This window comes from Ammospiza caudacuta, chromosome 3, assembly GCF_027887145.1.
Source record: "Ammospiza caudacuta isolate bAmmCau1 chromosome 3, bAmmCau1.pri, whole genome shotgun sequence".
Lineage (NCBI taxonomy): Eukaryota > Metazoa > Chordata > Aves > Passeriformes > Passerellidae > Ammospiza > Ammospiza caudacuta.
In genome coordinates, this window is record NC_080595.1 from 118,559,444 (window position 1) to 118,577,902 (window position 18,459).

At 49.6% G+C, this 18,459-nt stretch overlaps 1 protein-coding gene across 1 annotated transcript in view; it reads left to right on the plus strand.

Moving 5' to 3' along the window:
- The window catches only part of ASXL2 (ASXL transcriptional regulator 2), a 50,447-nt gene that overhangs the window by 13,285 nt on the left and 18,703 nt on the right, over positions 1-18,459 (plus strand). Inside the window, exons 2-3 of the mRNA XM_058801894.1 lie at positions 4,880-4,962; positions 16,687-16,795. Coding sequence (XP_058657877.1) covers positions 4,880-4,962; positions 16,687-16,795 — 192 coding nt within the window. The remainder of the gene's footprint in view (positions 1-4,879; positions 4,963-16,686; positions 16,796-18,459) is intronic.

Here is an 18,459-nt window from a genome sequence, read left to right on the forward strand (position 1 = left end):
TGGTATGGGATTAAAAGGGCAGAGGAGAGGGCAGAAGCTCCTTAAGGTGTATCAGCTCTTTAAAGGTGCATCTGTTTTGCTGAGAGTCTCTTTAATCCTCGTTCCTGGTTCTCCTGGAGCAGCCTGTGTGGCAGCAGGAGTGTGAGCTGCTTTGTTTATCTGCTGTGAAACGTTTCCTGGAGAGCGCAGAGAGGCTGTTGGCAGGGCAGGGCACCCTGGGCTGGGCTGGAACCTGCTCTGGCCTTGCCCAGCACAAGGAGCTCTGATCCCGGGCTGGCAGAGCCCCGGCGAGCCAGGAGGGGCAGCTGGGGGAGCCACAGGGCCATGGAGGGTGGGAAAGGCTCCAGGAGCAGGGAGTGCAGCCTGGTGACGGGGTCTGTGCCCTGTGCTCTGAGATTGGTGTGCTTTGGGGGTTCAGGGGGCCATCTGTGCTTTGGGGCTTCTGGGAGCCACCTGTGTGCTTTGGGGGTTCAGGGGGCCATCTGTGCTTTGAGGGTTCAGGGAAACATCTCTCTGTGTGCTTTGGGGGTTCAGAGAGCCACCTGTGTGCTTTGGGGGTTCAGAAAGCCATCTGTGTGCTTTGGGGGTTCAGGGGGCCATCTGTGTGCTTTGGGGGTTCAGGGAGCCCTCTGTGTGCTTTTGGAAACCCATCCTGAGCCCATCATGGGGACACTCAGGGCAAGAGAGTCCTGGAGGGGCTGGGGCATGTCCAGGGAAGGGAATGGAGCCCCAGGAGAGGCTGAGGGAGCTGGGAAGGGAATGGAGCCCCAGGAGGGGCTGAGGGAGCTGGGAAGGGAATGGAGCCCCAGGAGAGGCTGAGGGAGCTGGGAAGGGAATGGAGCCCCAGGAGGGGCTGAGGGAGCTGGGAAGGGAATGGAGCCCCAGGAGAGGCTGAGGGAGCTGGGAAGGGGCTCAGCCTGGAGAAAAGGAGGCTCAGGGGGGACCTTGTGGCTCTGCACAAGTCCCTGACAGGAGGGGACAGCCAGGGGACAGGGACAGGACAAGGGGAAATGGCCTCAGGCTGGGCCAGGGCAGGCTCAGGGTGGATATTTGGAGCAATTCCCACCTGGAAAGGGCTGTCCTGCCCTGGCACAGCTGCCCAGGGAGGTTTGAGGTGCCCATCCCTGGAGGGATTTAAAAGCCCTGTGGATGTGGCACTTGGGGACATGGGGCAGTGGTGGCTTTGGCAGTGCTGGGCAATGAGTTGGACTTGGTGATCTCCAAGGGCTTTTCCAATCTAAAGGACTCTGTGGTTCCAGGAATGTCCTGGAGAACAGGGACAGCTGGCAGAGCTGGTTGGTGTTCCCCTGTGACCTTCCCAGAGCAGCCCAGCAGGGTTTGCAGGGAGCCTGGCGGGGGTGGCAGTGAGACCTGTGCAGCCTCACCCTGCTGAGCTCAGGGCCCTGTGGACATTGAAGGGTTAACACCTGGGAGAGGTGCAGGGACAGAAGTGGAGCAGCTTTTCTCCCCTCTGCCCTGGCTGAGGTTCCCTGGTGGAACTCAGCCTTCACTGGGGACAGATTAATCAAATTTGATTAATTTGAGCCACATGGAGCACATCCAGGGAGGGAAATTTGGGATAACACAGTGCCCAGGAGGAAAATGCCCAGTCAGAGTTTGGTGTGGTGGAAATGGCCCTGAGCTCCCTGTGGATGGATCTCAGCTTCACTCCTCTCCTGATTTCACCTGAAAAGGTGAAAGCACAGATGGAAATGGAGATATCCTCCATTTCTGGCCTTCCAGCTTTTGGTGCAGCTCCTGGCTGGTGGCACAGGGTGAGCCGTGTCCTGGCCAGAGCTGTGTGATGGAAACCAAAAGCTGCTCTGGCCTGGCTGCCATCGCTCTGCAAACACCCCAGAGCTCTGCATCCTTTGCTGTGGAGAGTTTCAGTAGAGCTGGGATGAGCCCCTGAGGCTGTGGCAGTGCCAACAAATCCCACTTCCATCTCACGGAGCAGCTGGGGCTGCCCCTGCATCCCTGGCAGTGCCCAAGGCCAGGTTGGCAGGGCTTGGAGTCACCTGGGATGCTGGAAGGTGTCCCTGCCATGGCCCTGGATGGGCTTTGGGGCCCCTTCCCACCCAAACCAACCCGTGGTTCTGTGAAAGTCAGGATTTAACAGCATTAAAAAGAGATTTTCCAGGATGGGGATGCTCAGCTGGAGCATCCAGAGCTGCATGCAGGGATCTGTTCTGGGAGCAGGGAGGTGCTGCAGCTCAGCAGGGCCTGGCAGAGCCGTTCCAGGACAGCTGGACTGGGATAAACTGGGGATCCCTGAGGGGACTGGGATAAACTGGGGATGCCTGAGGGAATGGGATAAACTGGGGATGGATTCCTGAGGGAATGAGGGGAATAGGATAAGCTGGGGATCCCTGAGGGAATGAAGGAACTGGGATAACCTGGGGGTCCCTGAGGGAATGAGGGGATTGGTATAAACTGGGAATCCCTGAGGGGACTGGGATAACCTGGGGATGGATCCCTGAGGGAATGAGGGGACTGGGATAACCTTGGGGTCCCCGAGACTGGGATAACCTGGGGATCCCCGAGGGAATGAGGGGACTGGGATAAACCTGGGTATCCTTGAGGGGACTGGGATAAGCTGGGGATCCGTGAGGGAATGAGGGAACTGGGATAAACCTGGGGGTCCCTGAGGGAACTGGGATAACCTGGAGATCCCTGAAACTGGGATAACCTGGAGATCCCTGAAACTGGGATAACCTGGGGATGGATCCCTGAGGGAATGAGGGGACTGGGATAACTTGGGGATCCCCTAGGGAATGAGGGGACTGGGATAAACCTGGGGGTCCCTGAGGGAACTGGGATAAGCTGGGGATCCCTGAGGGGACTGGGATAAACCTGGCGATGGATCCCTGAGGGAATGAGGGGACTGGGATAACCTTGGGATGGATGCCCACGGTAGTGAGGGGCAGGGTCCTGCAGGGCTGGGGGTTCTGCTCAAGAGAGGAGGGGGAACTGCTCCCGTCCTTCTGCAGAGTCCCCCTGGGTTTGTGCTGAGCCTAAGTCAGGCCTGGCCTTTGATGTGCTGGGCTCGGGTCAGAGCTGATGATTAAGAGGAAACGAGGCATTTCCTGCCCATCCCCCTCCCCAGCACGAATATGGCCTGAAATGTCCCGAAATATCCCGGTGACATGTGGTGAGTGGCATCTGCCTGCTGCAGCAGCTCCCCGCAGCTGCAGCTCTGCCTGCCAGACCCCGGGGAGCAGCTCAGGGACCCCAGGGGCCGGGGCAGGGCTGGTGCTGGGGCGCTTCAACAAAAAAAAACATTCTGGGGGCCAGAGTTGGGAACTTGGTGTGTGCAGGGGGTTTCAAACAGCCTCTTGCTGGAATTGTGGGTGCTGAGAATTTCAGACTTTCTGCGCTGAGAATTTCAGACTTTCTGCGCTGAGAATTTCAGACTTTCTGTGCTGAGAATTTCAGACTTTCTGTGCTGACACACTCTGACCCCCAGGACAGCACTGCATTTGACCTGAGGCCGTGGAGAAGCTTCCAGAATTGATTGAGAGCACTGGGATTGTGGGTGTGGAGTTGGGTACAAGTGTGTGACGTCACAGGGTGGAAAACTTGGAGTCTGGGGGCTTAGAATATGGAATAAATATGGGGCAAGATGGAGGCTTTAGAGTGGTGGCTGGTTCTTCTTCTTCTTCTCCTCCTTCTCCTCCTTCTCCTCCTTCTCCTCCTTCTCCTCCTTCTCCTCCTTCTCCTCCTTCTCCTCCTTCTCCTCCTTCTCCTCCTTCTCCTCCTTCTCCTCCTTCTCCACCTTCTCCTCCTTCTCCTCCTTCTTCTTCTTCTCCTCCTTCTCCTCCTTCTCGTCCTTCTCGTCCTTCTCGTCCTTCTCCTCCTTCTCCTCCTTCTCCTCCTTCTCCTCCTTCTCCTCCTTCTCCTCCTTCTCCTCCTTTTCCTTCCTTCTCCTCCTTCCTTTTCCTTCCTTCTCCTTCTTCTCCTTTTCTTCTCCTTCCTCACCATCTTCTCCTTCTTCTTCACTTTGTTCTTCTCCTTCACCTACTTCTCCTTCTTCTTCTCCTTCCTCACCTTCTTCTTCTTTATTTGTCCTTCTCCTTCTTTTTCCTCACCACCACCTTCTTCTGCTTCCTCATCTTCTTCTCCTTTTTCTTCTCCTTCTTACTTTGTTCTTCTCCTTCCTCACCTTCTTTTTCTCCTTCTTATTTGTTCTCCTCCTTCTCCCTCGCCACCTTCTTCTGCTTCCTCACCTTCTTCTCCTTTTTCTTCTCCTTCTTCTTTACCTTCTTCTTCTTCTTCTCCTTCCTCGCCCTCTTCTCCTTCTACTCCTTCCTCACCTTCTTCTTCTTTACTTGGTTTTTCTCCTTCCTCACCTTCATCTTCCTCACCTTCTCCTTCTTCACCTTCTTCTCCATGGGTTTGGGTGGTATTTTGTAACTGGGCAGAAAAGCCTGCCCTGTGGACTTTGAGGGATTAATTATGGAGTTAAGAGTGAAAATAATTTAGGTGTCATTTCTTAATTGGATAGTTTAGCTTTAAAAGACCTTGTACCAAGAGATAGTTGGTCATTTTGTGCCTTGTTAGTGAAGAACTGAAGAACTCACTGCTGTGAGACTGTAACATTAATAAGAAATAATAAACACCTAAACTAGAGGTTTTGGTGGAGCTGGATAGAAATTCAGAATGCAAAGGAATAACTGCCATTAAATGGAGGTTTTGGTACACTTAAATGTAAATTCAGAATGCAAAGGAATAACTGCCATTAAATGAAAGTTTTGGTGCAGTTAAATGTAAATTCAGAATGCAAAGGAATAACTGCCATTAAATGAAAGTTTTGGTGCAGTTAAATGTAAAATCAGAATGCAAAGGAATAACTTCCTCTCAATCTGCTCTTTCTTGCCAGGTCCTGGAGAAATATCCCAACACACCCATGAGCCATAAAGAGATCCTTCAAGTTATCCAAAAAGAAGGCCTTAAGGAAATCAGGTGAGTTGAGTAAAGCAGGAAAACTCTCTGGTGCTCTGCTTCCAGCTTGGTGTTAACCAGTTTGCTGTTAACTCCCAGCTCCTGAGGAGTTTTGGGACTGAAATATTTCAGGTTTGGAGTCTGGGTCCTGTTTGTAAACAGCTCCCAAGTGCTTTTCCCCACTGAGCTGGGTAAGATCATACCTGATTCCCAGGTGTGCAGGGCTTGCCTGCAGCTCCTTTATAGGAAATAAAATAAAGGACTTGGCAGCAGCTCCTTTAGAGGATAAAATAAAGGACTTGGCTGCAGCTCCTTTATAGGATATCCCAGCCCTGGTCAGGGGCTTCAGGGACTGAAGGAAACAGAACAAATTTTAATTTCTGCTTTAAAAAATAAGTGAATGCCCTGGGGCCTGAATTCCTGCCCCCCTGAGCAGCCTGGTGGGATGCAGCTCCATGAAACCCATCTGCTCTGGGCATGGAGCAGCTCCTGAGCTGCTGGAATTCCAGAGTCCTGGAATCCTGCTGGGAATCAGCTCTCCCAGGGATCAGAGAGCCGCAATAATCCTTGGGAAGGGCAAAGTGTCTCTTCAGTTTTCTGAGAGCAAGGAAAAAGAGAGGGGCATAAAGAGGATAGGCCTGTTGATCTGTTTTGGAATTAAGCAGCCATCCTGAAGTTGGTTGAATTGTGTTTTGCAGTCCCCTTGGCCAGCTGGGTGCAGCAATCCTTGTGCTTTGCAGGAAAAGGTCAGGGCCCACTGCAGGGGTTGTGCTGTCCCAAGGGAGCTGAGCATGGCCCAGCTCTGGGAAATGTGGAATTTATCCAGCCCAGGGAGCCAAATGAGCTCGGGCAGCTCCTGGGGAGGGACCAGAGGGAGGGAGGGAGAGCCAGGCTTTGGGGGCAGCTGCAGGTCTGTGCTAAAGAGTGTTAAACTAAACTAGATAGTGTTAAACTAAGTGTTAAACTAAGCATTGTTAAACTAAACTAGATAGTGTTAAACTAAACTAGATGGTGTTAAACTAGATGGTGTTAAATTAGTGTTAAACTAAACTAGATAGTGTTAAACTAAACTAAATAGTGTTAAACTAAACTAGATAGTGTTAAACTAAGTGTTAAACTAAGCATTGTTAAACTAGATAGTGTTAAACTAGATGGTGTTAAACTAGATGGTGTTAAATTAGTGTTAAACTAAACTAGATAGTGTTAAACTAAACTAAATAGTGTTAAACTAAACTAGATAGTGTTAAACTAGATGGTGTTAAACTAAATGGTGTTAAACTAAACTAGATAGTGTTAAACTAGACTAGATAGTGTTGGACTAGATAGTGTTAAACTAGATGGTGTTAAACTAAATGGTGTTAAACTGGTGTTAAACTAAACATTATTAAACTGAATAGTGTTAAACTAGTGTTAAACTAAACTAAATAGTGTTAGATTAGATAGTGTTAAACTAAACTAGGTAGTGTTAAAGTAGATAGTGTTAAACTAAACTAAATAGTGTTAAACTAAACTAGGTAGTGTTAAAGTAGACTAGATAGTATTAAACTAAACTAGATAGTGTTAAACTAGCGTTAAACTAAACATTGTTAAACTAAATAGTGTTAAACTAAACTGAATAGTGTTAGACTGAATAGTGTTAAACTAAATAGTGTTGAACTAAATAGTGTTAATTCAAATTCACCAACTGTAGCTCAGTCAGCCTGAGGGCACTGGTCAGACTGGAGATGGACTGGTCAGACTGGAGCTCACTGGTCAAACTGGAGAGGTGCTGCTCAGACTGGAGATGGACTGGTCAGACTGGAGATGGACTGGTCAGACTGGAGCTCCCTGGTCAGACTGGAGATGGACTGGTCAGACTGGAAGGGCTCTGGTCAGACTGGAGATGGACTGGTCAGACTGGAGCTCCCTGGTCAGACTGGAGAGGTGCTGCTCAGACTGGAGATGGACTGGTCAGACTGGAGATGGACTGGTCAGACTGGAGATGGACTGGTCAGACTGGAGCTCCCTGGTCAGACTGGAGATGGACTGGTCAGACTGGAGATGGACTGGTCAGACTGGAGAGGTGCTGCTCAGACTGGAGATGGACTGGTCAGACTGGAGATGGACTGGTCAGACTGGAGAGGTGCTGCTCAGACTGGAGATGGACTGGTCAGACTGGAGATGGACTGGTCAGACTGGAGATGGACTGGTCAGCGTGGAGCTCCCTGGTCAGACTGGAGCTCACTGGTCAGCCTGGAGCTCCCTGGTCAGACTGGAGATGGACTGGTCAGACTGGAGATGGACTGGTCAGACTGGAGAGGTGCTGCTCAGACTGGAGATGGACTGGTCAGACTGGAGAGGTGCTGCTCAGACTGGAGATGGACTGGTCAGGCTGGAGATGGACTGGTCAGACTGGAAGGGCTCTGGTCAGACTGGAGATGGACTGGTCAGACTGGAGATGGACTGGTCAGACTGGAGATGGACTGGTCAGACTGGAGCTCCCTGGTCAGACTGGAGAGGTGCTGCTCAGACTGGAGATGGACTGGTCAGACTGGAGATGGACTGGTCAGACTGGAGATGGACTGGTCAGACTGGTGACAGAGCACAAGGGCAGCCAACACCCAGCTAAACCTTTTTACAACCTTTTTACAACCTTTTTTACTAAAATCCTGTGGTTTTGGGGCAGAGCCCCGGGCAGGAGCCCAGGTGGGACCCAGGAGATGCAGTCTGTGCCTGCTCAGGGCAGATTTTGGACAAAAAACCAAAAAAAAGCAGCACAGAAATGCAGCTGTGCCTTTCATCCTTCAGCCTTCTCCTTTTAGAGCTGAGCTGGGGCTGAGCTCATGTATATAGATAGATATCTATATATATATATATTTAAATACATATTTATATACATAAAATATATATTCTAATAGATTCTATTTATTATTATATAAATACAAATCTAAATAAATTCATAATTATAGAAATGTAAATAATAGAAATATTATATAAATATATTACTATATTTTAAATGTATAAATATATATTATAAATTTCATATATATAAACTCATAAAATTATATAACTATAAAATATTTATAGAAATATAAATTATATTTATAAATACATACTTTTATATAAAGGGACATAAATATGTTTATAATATGTATTTGAAATGTAAAAGTATTTATGTCTACATTATAAATATAAACATAAAAATTAGAAATATAAATATACTTAATAATATAAATAAATATAAATTATATTTGTACTATAGATTTGAAATATAAAATATTTCTTTATCTAAATTATATGTATAAATAGAATATATTTATATATACTTATTTATATAAATATAAATTATATTTATACTATCTATTTGAAATACAAAAATATCTCTTTATATATCTAAATTATATGTATAAATATATATAAACTTTCTTATAGAAATAAATATAAATTATATTTATACTATCAATTTGAAATATAAAAATTTCTATTTAGATATACATTTTTTTGCTGTAACAAGGCTTTCTGTAGGGTAAAAGCTGCAGGATTGTCACATTTGAAGCAATTAAATTGCAGTCAGGGCCAGGATCTGTGCTGGGTTGGGCCCCTGGTCAGGCACAGCCCGTGACAAGATGGGCTTGGCACAAAGCAGCTTTTGGAAATCCCAGGTACAGCAAGCTCAGAATAGCTATAATTTAAAAAAATTAAATTAAAATTTTTTTAAATTTAAAAATTAAATTTAAAAAAAAATCTTAAACCAGTTTCTAATGGTTTTCCAAGAGCTGTAAAATGACCTAGTCTTTACCAGGTCACAGTTCCTAATTCCCAATTCCCATCTGGCAGGGGGAGCCATTCCCTGGCTCCTGGAATGCCTAAATAAGTTGTTTTCTGACTCAAAGATGGGACAATTGAGAGGTGTTTTAAAAACTTTTATTTTGTTTTTAGTCTCCTGTGAAGAGTAAGACAACACAGATGTTATAATTCACACCATCACAATCAGAAGTCAACTCTTTAATTACAATACACTCTAAGCGTTTATTTTTACAAAACCATCCTTTAAAACTTATTTCTATTTCTCTCTCTTTTCTATTTCTATTTCCATTTCTCTCTCTTATCTCTCCTATATCCTATCCAATATCTATCCTATTCAATAGCATTTCTAAATCAACATTTCTTATCTCAAATCTGTATACAGATACACACTGTATAAACTTTCTATCAAGTTTTAAACATTTTTTACAAATCCTGCAGTGGCACACCCTGAGATCGTGTCCCTGTGTTGGATATTGCTCATGTTGGTTGTCTGGGGTGGGACAGGGCACAATTCCTAATTCCACCATCACAATCAGAAGGCAATTATTTCTTAATTACAATACACTCTAAGCATTTATTTTTTATAAAACCATGCTTTAAAACTTATTTCTATTTCCATTTCTGTCTCATATCTATCCTATTTCTATTTCCATTTCTGTCTCTTATCTCTCCTATATCCTATCCAGTATCTATCCTATTCCATAACATTTCTAAATCAGCATTTCTTATCTCAAAATTTCTATACAAATACTCCTTCTATCATGTTTTAAACATTTTCCACAAATCCTGCAGAGATCTTGTCCCATTGCTCATGTTGGGTGTCTGGGGTGGGACAGGGACACCCAGACATTCCTCCCTGAGGAATCACCAGCCTGCCTTCCCTCAGATTCCCCCTGAGTGAGGTTTTTGGAATGTGGGTTTGCTGAAATGGCCATAAAAACCCTCCTGGGGTTTTGCTGTGCGGGATTTCCTGCTCACAGCCAGGGGAAAGGGGGAATTTTTGGGGAGCGTTTTCCTTGTGGGATGGTTCAGTGTTTGAGTTCTTGGGGTTGGGGCTGCAGCAGGGAGGGCTCCAGGCAGTCCCTGCAGCTCCCAGTGGAATTTGGAATTTGGGAATTTTCCTGAAACACCTGGAGCTGCTGGAGAGAGCCCAGAGGAGCCCTGGAGCCAGGCTGGGAGAGCTGGGGGTGAGAGGAGAAGGATCCAGAGCCTGAAGGGGCTCCAGGAGAGCTGCAGAGGGACTGGGGACAAGGGATGATTTCAGTGTCTGAGTCGGTGGAATCCATAATTAATAAATGCAGAATGTTGGTTTGAAATGTAATAATTCAACACGAGCATTGCCACAGAAAGGTTGGGTTGTTAGCACTGGCAGGGAGGATTAAATACAATTATTGTGTGTAGGGGAAACCCATCAGGTGATTTTGTGCATTTCCCTCTTCCAAAGGTCTGAAATCCATAGTGACAGAATATTCCTCTTTGTATTTCCCTCTTCCAAAGGTCTGAAATTCATAATGACAGAATATTCCTCTGTGCATTTCCCTCTCCCAAAGGTGTGAAATCCATACCTGACAGAATATTTGTGCATTTCCCTCTCCCAAAGCTGTGAAACCCATACCTGACAGAATATTTGTGCATTTCCCTCTCCCAAAGGTGTGAAACCCATACCTGACAGAATATTTGTGCATTTCCCTCTCCCAAAGGTGTGAAACCCATACCTGACAGAATATTCCCCTTCTCTCACCCCAGCCCAGGCCGGCTGTAGCAGTTTTTGCTGTTTCCCCAGGATAAAATGGCAGAGAAATTTTCACTCTTACAAGGACTTGGCTGCAGCTACTTTATAGGATAACCCAGCCCTGGTCAGGGGCTTCAGGGACTGAAGGAAACATAAGAAATTTAAATTTCTGCTTTAAAAAACAAGTGGGAGAAGGAGAAGTGTGGGCTGGAACCCTCTGTAGGTGAGGAACCTCAGAGCTGAAAACACCAGAGCTGAGGCCCTAAAAATTCCCTCAGTTTGGGGTTTCTCTTCAGCACAAGCAGGTGATTCTGTAGCACAAATCCAGAGTACATCCCCAAACCACCTAAATTTTAACTCCAGCCCCCAAAAGCCTCAGAGGGAGGAGTTTCTCTTTTGATCCTGCTCTGGGATCAGGAGCTGCTGGTTCCATTCCCTGGGGATGAGCAGGACCTGTGCACAGCACCTGGATCCCACAGCTGGAAAGGCTGCAGAGGGATTTCCTCCCAGCCAGGACTGCTCATGTGCCAGTCTCTGATGTTCCTGCAGCTCACATCTGCTCCTGGTGATAGATCTTTAATTAGAGCTGTTAATTAGTCAGGTTCAGTGTGTTCTGAGAGCTTTGTGGCGAGCTCCACACTGATCCCCATCCCCAGGTTTCTGCCGGGCTCTCAGTGCTCCAGGTGTGGCTCCTGAACTGCATCTCCCTGTGATCCTGCACCCATTCCTGCTCTGGGGGTGCTCCAGGAACCCCCAAATCCTGGTGTGGCAGCCAAGATCCCCTCTGGGGCGATGCTGGTGCAGAGTGAGGCACTGAGGTGCTCTGGGGAACCCCCAAATCCTGGTGTGTGGGCAGAGATCCCCTTGGGGTGCTGCTGGTACAGAGTGAGGCACTGAGGTGTCCTGGGGACATTCCAGGAACCCCCAAATCCTGGTGTGTGGGCAGAGATCCCCTTGGGGTGCTGCTGGTGCAGAGTGAGGCACTGAGGTGTCCTGGGGTCACCCAGCAGCTCCAGGAACCCCAAAATCCTGGTGTGCAGGCAGAGATTCCCCCTTGGGATGCTGCTGTGGCAGGGCTGGTGCACAGTGAGACACTGAGGAGTTCTGAGGGCACTCCAGGAACCCCAAAATCCTGGTGTGCCAGCCAAGATGGGCACTGGTTTCCATTCTTGGGGAGCCCATGGGTCACCGCGGGGGTAAGGAAGCTCCTGCTCCATTACCCTGGGAGTTTGGGGTGCAGTGCTGAGCTGGGAGCAGGGCAGAGAGGGGGACAAGGAGTGAGTAAGTTCCTACTCCATGGTGTTCCCACACAGGGGGGCACATCCCCAGGGCCCACCTGGCTGCCAGGGAGTTCATCCCCAGGTGAAGGTGACAGAAGGTTCCACACGGGAGCTGTTCTGGGGGCACCTGGCAGGTGTCCCTGTCCCTGATCCCCTGTCTCCTGGGATCCCAGACCCTGGGATGTGGTTCTGGTTGAAGGCACCTGGCAGGTGTATCCTGCCTCTCATGGGATCCCAAACCCTGGGATGTGCAGGGAGGCACCTGGCAGATACATTCTGCCTCTCCTGGGATCCCAAATCCTGGGGTGTGGTTCTGGTGGAAGGGGAGGCACCTGGCAGGCGTATCCTGCTTCTTGTGGGATCCCAAAGCCCTGGGATCCCAAACCCTGGGATGTGCAAGGAGGCACCTGGCAGGTGTATCCTGCTCCCCCTGGGATCCCAAACCACTGGGGTATGGTTCTGGTGAAAAGGGAAGGCACCTGATAGGTGTATCCTGCCTCCCTGGGATTCCAAACCCCTCGCATCCCAACCCCTGGGATCCCAAACCCTGGGATGTGCTTCTGGTAAAATGGGGAAGGTACCTGGCAGGTGTATCCTGCCTCCCCTAGGATCCCAAACCCCTGGGATCCCAAACCCTTGGGATCCCAAACCCCTGGGATGTGCAAGGAGGCACCTGGCAGGTGTATCCTGCTCCCCCTGGGATCCCAAACCCCTGAGATCCCAAATCCCTGGGGTATGGTTCTGGTGGAAAGGGGGAAGGCACCTGGCAGGTGTATCGTGCCTCTCCTGGGATCCCAAAAGCCTGAGATCCCAAACCCCTGGGATCCCAAATCTTGGGGTTTTTTTTCTGATGGAAGGGGAGAGGCACCTGGCTGGTGTATCCTTCCTGCCTCTCCTGGGATCCCAAACCCCTGGGGTCCCAAACCCTGGGATCCCAAAACCCTGGGGTCCCAAACCCTGGGCTGTGGTTCTGCTGGAAGGGAGGAGGGAGGGTGTGTGTGTGCACTGATGACTCCATTGTTTTGCTGAAGTTGTTAAAGGGGTGTTTCTCTCCTTTTTTTGGGCTGCACTCCACCTGCAGAAGGTAAGACCGGACCCAGCACTGCTTGGGTCCAGCTCCTCCTCTCCTAACACCCCCCCTTTGCCATTCCCTAACCCAGAGCTTGCTCCTGGGAGTAACCCCGGTGTAACCCTGGAGTAATGCTGTGCCTCCAGCTGGGAACCCTGGGGCTTGGCAGCTCCTTGCTGGCCCTGTCCCTGTCCCTGTCCCCGTCCCGGCTGCCTGGCTGGGGCTGGCTTTGCATGTGGGCTTGTGCTGCTTTGGGGCTGCTGCATGTTGGGGAATGTGACCTGGCACAGGAGCTGCTTCCCTAACCCTGCCCCTGTGCTGCTCCTGGCACTGCCAGCCCTGGCACTGCCAGCCCTGGCGCTGCCAGCCCTGGCACTGGGGGTGGCTGCACCCTCAGCAAAGAGCTCCTGGCTCTCAGGGGATGGGGGGGAGCAGGGGATGCTCCAAAGGGAAAAGTGGAAATTTGTCCCCTGAGTGCCTGTGGCAGCTGGATCCAGGCAGTGAGGCTTTGTCTGGAGCTTCCCTTGGTGCCTTGTGCAGGCTGAGCTGGAGCAGAGGCTGGGCAGAGCTAAAGAATGAAACAGGGATTTATTGAAAGCATCTCCTGCATGGATCCACCTGGGGCAGCACAAGGGCCCAGCCAGGGCTGCACCCAAGATGAACCAAACTGGTCCCAAAATGAGCCCAAGGTGAACCAAAATGGTCCCAAAATGAACCCAAGATGAACCAAAATGGTCCCAAAATGAACCCAAGATGAACCAAAATGGCCCCAAAATGCAGAACCAGGCACGGGGTCTGTCACTGGGATCAGTTCTGCTCCATTTGCACCTTGCAGTTCATTGTCCCATTCCAGCTTTAGCCCATGCAGTCCCATCCTTGTTTTTCTCTCTCCTGTTTGTGCTCCTGGGCTGAGATTTGGGTCATTTGTCCTTGGTGCCCAGCTGGAGCAGGAATTGTTTTGTGTCCCTGCTCTGTGCCCAGAGCTCAGCATCCCTGATATGAAACCCAGACCCACACACTAAAGCAGCACAGAACGTGAAAAACAGAAAAGCCAAACCTGAGGCATCACCCTTGGCACTGGTGAGCCTTCCCTGGGGCTGAGTGGCCTCACTGGGGACAAAGCAGGACACTCCAGCTCCAGACCTTGGTCTGGTCCTGCTGAGCCCCAGGGGCTCTCCTGAGGGATGGATCCCATTTTAGAACCCCCTCCAGGACTGGGATGTTGGCACTGCAGTGGGTTTGGGAGGGATTGAGGAGGAGCAGAAGGTGCTGAGGGAGCTGGAGGAAGCAGAAACTCATCTTTTACACCGTCTGCTTCTCCAAGGGCTGCTCTGAGGTGGAACGGTGGGAATTGCCATGGGTGTGTTCCCAGGAAGTGAAGGAGATGGCCTTACTGGTAAAATCAGGAGAAAGGGCAATAAAATCCATGAAAATCAGGAGAAAGGGCAATAAAATCCAAGAAAATCAGGAGAAAGGGCAGTAAAATAAAATAAAAAAAAAACAGGAGAAAGGGCAATAAAATAACAAAAAATCAGAAGAAAGGACAATCAAATCCAAAAACAATCAGGAGAAAGGGCAATTAAAATCCAAAATCAGGAGAAAGGGCAATAAAATTAAAAAAAAAAAACACAGGAGAAAGGGCAATAAAATTAAATCGTGAGAAAGGGTAATAAAATTTAAAAAAATCTGGAGAAAGGGCAATGAAATAAAAAAAAAAAATCAGGAGAAAGGGCTGTAAAATCCAAGAAAATTACAAGAAAGGGCAGTAAAATAAAAAAAATCAGGAGAAAGGGCAACAAAAAATCCGTAGAAAGGGTGGTAAAATCCAAAAAAATCAGGAGAACGGGCAATGAAATCCAAAAACATCAGGAGAAAGGGCAATAAAATCCAAAAAAATCAGGAGAAAGGGCAATGAAATCCAAAAAAATCAGGAGAAAGGGCAATAAAATCTAAAAAAAAAAAAACAGGAGAAAGGGCAGTAAAGTTTAAAAAAATCAGGAGAAAGGGCAATCGAATCCAAGTGGCCATTGCTGCATTTTGGCCACGATAACCCCCGCAGTGTTACAGCCTGGGGACAGTGTGGCTGCACAGTGCCCGGCAGAAAGGGACCCGGTGACAGCAGCTGGACACGGCCCAGCAGAGTGCCCTGGTGGCCAAGGAGGTCACAGTGCCACCTGGCCTGTGTCAGGGATGGTGTGGCCAGAGGAGCAGGGCGGTCATTGTGCCCCTGTGCCTGGCACTGCTGAGGGCACACCTGCGGGGCTGTGCCCAGTTCTGGGCCCCTCAGGTTGGCAAGGACGTTCCCAAGAGATCCTTGAGATCCTTGAGTGTGTCCAGAGGGGGCAACGAGGCTGGAGAGGGGCTGGGAACACAAACCCTGTGAGGAACCCCTGAAGGAGCTGGGGGTGGAGAAAAGGAGATTCAGGGGTGACCTTATCAGCCCCTACACCCCCTGAAAGGTGCCTGTGCTCAGCTGGGGCTGGGCTCTTTCTCCAGGAGCTGACACAACCAGAGCACACAGCCAAAGGGAAATTTAGGCTGGATATTAGCAAAAAGTTCTTTACAGAAAGGGTGATAAAGTTCTGGAATGTTCTGGTGGAGTCCCCATCCCTGGGTGTGTTTAGCAAAGCCTGGATGTGGCACTGGGTGCCACGGCTGAGTTGAGGTGCAGTTTTGGTCCCTCTGTCCCTCCCTGGGGACACAGCTCAGCTGCTGGGCCAGCCTGGCCTTGCTCCTGCCTGCAGCAGGATGGGTTAAAAGCCGACAAAAACCCCAAAACCCCTGCAGCCCTGGTGGGAAGATGGATCTGGGATAGGGGAGCTCCCCCTTCCCAGGGGGAATTGCACCCTTGGTTCCCATTTGGTGCCCCACAACCCCAGTTCCAGCAGAACTTGGGTTCTTTTTTGGGAAAAAAAAACCCCAACACAACTTTGAATCCTTCTGGAGCCCATCCTCAGCTCACCCCAAAGCTGCCCTGAGCCTCCCCCAGAGCTGGAGCTGCTTTGGGGTCTGTCAGAGGAACCTTGCAGGGGGTTTTTGGTTGCTTTTGGCCAGGGCTGCAGCACCCATGCACTGCTTCCCCCGCCAGGGCTGCAGCACCCATGCACTGCTTCCCCTATTGCTGCTTGTGCCGCTGCAGCTTGCATTCCCTTGGGAACAGGGCCGGGATCTGGGGGGCTGTGGGGCTGGATCTGGGCTGTGGGGTTGGATCAGGGCTGTGGGGTCAGATATGGGCTCCTGCCCATGCAATGTGGGGCTGGATCTGGGCTGTGGGGTCAGATCGGGGCTGTGGGGCTAGGTTTGTGCTGTGGATCAGATCAGGCCTATGGGGCTGGATCTGGGCTCCCTGCCCACTGTGGGGCTGGATCTGGGCTGTGGGGCTGGATCTGGGCTGTGGGGTGAGGTATGGGCTGTGGGGCTGGATTTGGGCTGTAGGGTTGTATCAGAGCTGTGGGGTCAGATCTGGGCCCCCTGCCCCCCCTGTGGGGCTGACGGGCTGTGGGGTCAGATCTGGGCTATGGAGTTGGATCTGGATTGTGGGGTTGGATCTGGGCCCCCTGTCTGGGGGCTGTGGGGCTCCCTGGGGTCTGTGGGGTCAGATCTGGGCTGTGGGGCTGGGGCTGGGCTGTGGGGTCAGATCTGGGCTGTGGGGCTGGGGCTGGGCTGTGGGGTCAGATCTGGGCTGTGGGGCTGGATCTGGGATTTGGGGTCAGATCTGGGCTGTGGGGCTGGATCTGGGATTTGGGGTCAGATCTGGGCTGTGGGGCTGGATCTGGGATTTGGGGTCAGATCTGGGCTGTGGGGCTGGGGCTGGGCTGTGGGGTCAGATCTGGGCTGTGGGGTCCCAGGGGACACTCACTCCCCGGGGTCTCTTGCAGCGGGACGTCCCCCCTGGCCTGCCTGAATGCCATGCTGCACACCAACTCCCGCGGAGAGGAGGGCATCTTCTACAAGGTGCCAGGCAGGATGGGCGTCTACACCCTCAAGGTGAGTGCCAGGGGCAAAATGGGCACCTGCACACCCTCAGGGTGAGTGCCAGGGGCAGGGTGGGCACCTGCACACCCTCAGGGTGAGTGCCCGGGGCAGGGTGGGCACCTACACACCCTCAGGGTGAGTGCCAGCCTTGGGCTTAAAAAAGGGGTTGGATCAGGGTCCCAGAGTCCCCAGGGCTTGAAAAACCCAGTGGGATTTGTTGGATTAAGGGTTTTTTGATTCAGAGGTGGGGTAAATGAAAAAATGAAATGAAATTATATATCTTAAAAAAAAAAAAAAAAGGTATCTTAAAATAAAATAAATGAAAGTAAAATTAAATATATAAAATAAAATTAAGTTAAATTAAAGATATGGAATACAATAAATGAAAATAAAATGAAATATGTGAAATAAAAAATAAAATAAAATAAAATGAAATAAAATTAAATAGAAATTACAATAAAATAAAACAAATAGAAAATAAAATAAAATAAATATTAAATTAAAAAATAGTAAATGAAAATAAATTGAAATTAAATTAAACATATGAAATAAAATAAATTAAAATGAAATGAAATATATAAAATAAAATAAAATAAAATAAAATAAAATAAAATAAAATAAAAGTTTTTAAAGCACCTCTCAGTTACCCCATCCCTAAATCAAAAAACCCTTAATCCAACCGGATTGAATCCCAGCTGTGCCCCATCCCCATCTTGTCCCCATCTCTTCTCTGGACACCTGCAGGGATGGGCACTGCAAACCCCCTGGGCAGCCCTGCCAAGGCCTGAGCCCCCTTTCCATGCAGAAATTCCTCTTTATGTCCAGATTCTCCAGGATAATCCCAAAAGGGCCTGTCCCTGTTCCCTGGAGCAGGAACAACCCCCATCCTCAGCTGTGAGTGTGCAGTTCCTCACCCACAGTGCACCTTGCTGGTGGGGATTGCTGTCCTAGCAGTGAAGGAGTAATTAAAATGTTAATGAAACAGTGAAACTGCAGCCCTGAGAGGGAAACTTTACTGCCCTCAGCTTGTGTCCAGAGCTGGGAAATCACCTTGTCCTCAGTGTCAGTCAGACAGGGAGAAATGGGGACTTGTCTTTAAACATAAGCTGGATTTTAAATATTAGAAGGAGGCTGCAGCTCACACTATTCCTGATTTGGGGTGGGTTTGTCTCTGGAGCCCACCCAGTGCCACCCCTGCCATGGCAGGGACACCTCCCACTGTGCCAGGGTGTGCCAGTGTCCAGCCTGGCCTTGGGCACTGCCAGGGATCCAGGGGCAGCCACAGCTGTGCCAGGGCCTGCCCACCCTGCCAGGGAACAATTCCTCATTCCCAATATCCCATCCATCCCTGCCAGGGAACAATTCCCAATTCCCAACATCCCATCCATCCCTGCCAGGGAACAATTCCCAATTCCCAATATCCCATCCATCCCTGCCAGGGAACAATTCCTCATTCCCAATATCCCATCCATCCCTGCCAGGGAACAATTCCTCATTCCCAATATCCCATCCATCCCTGCCAGGGAACAATTCCCAATTCCCAATATCCCATCCATTCCTACCAGGGAACAATTCCCAATTCCCAATATCCCATCCATCCCTGTCAGGGAACAATTCCTCATTCCCAATATCCCATCCATCCCTGCCAGGGAACAATTCCCAATTCCCAATATCCC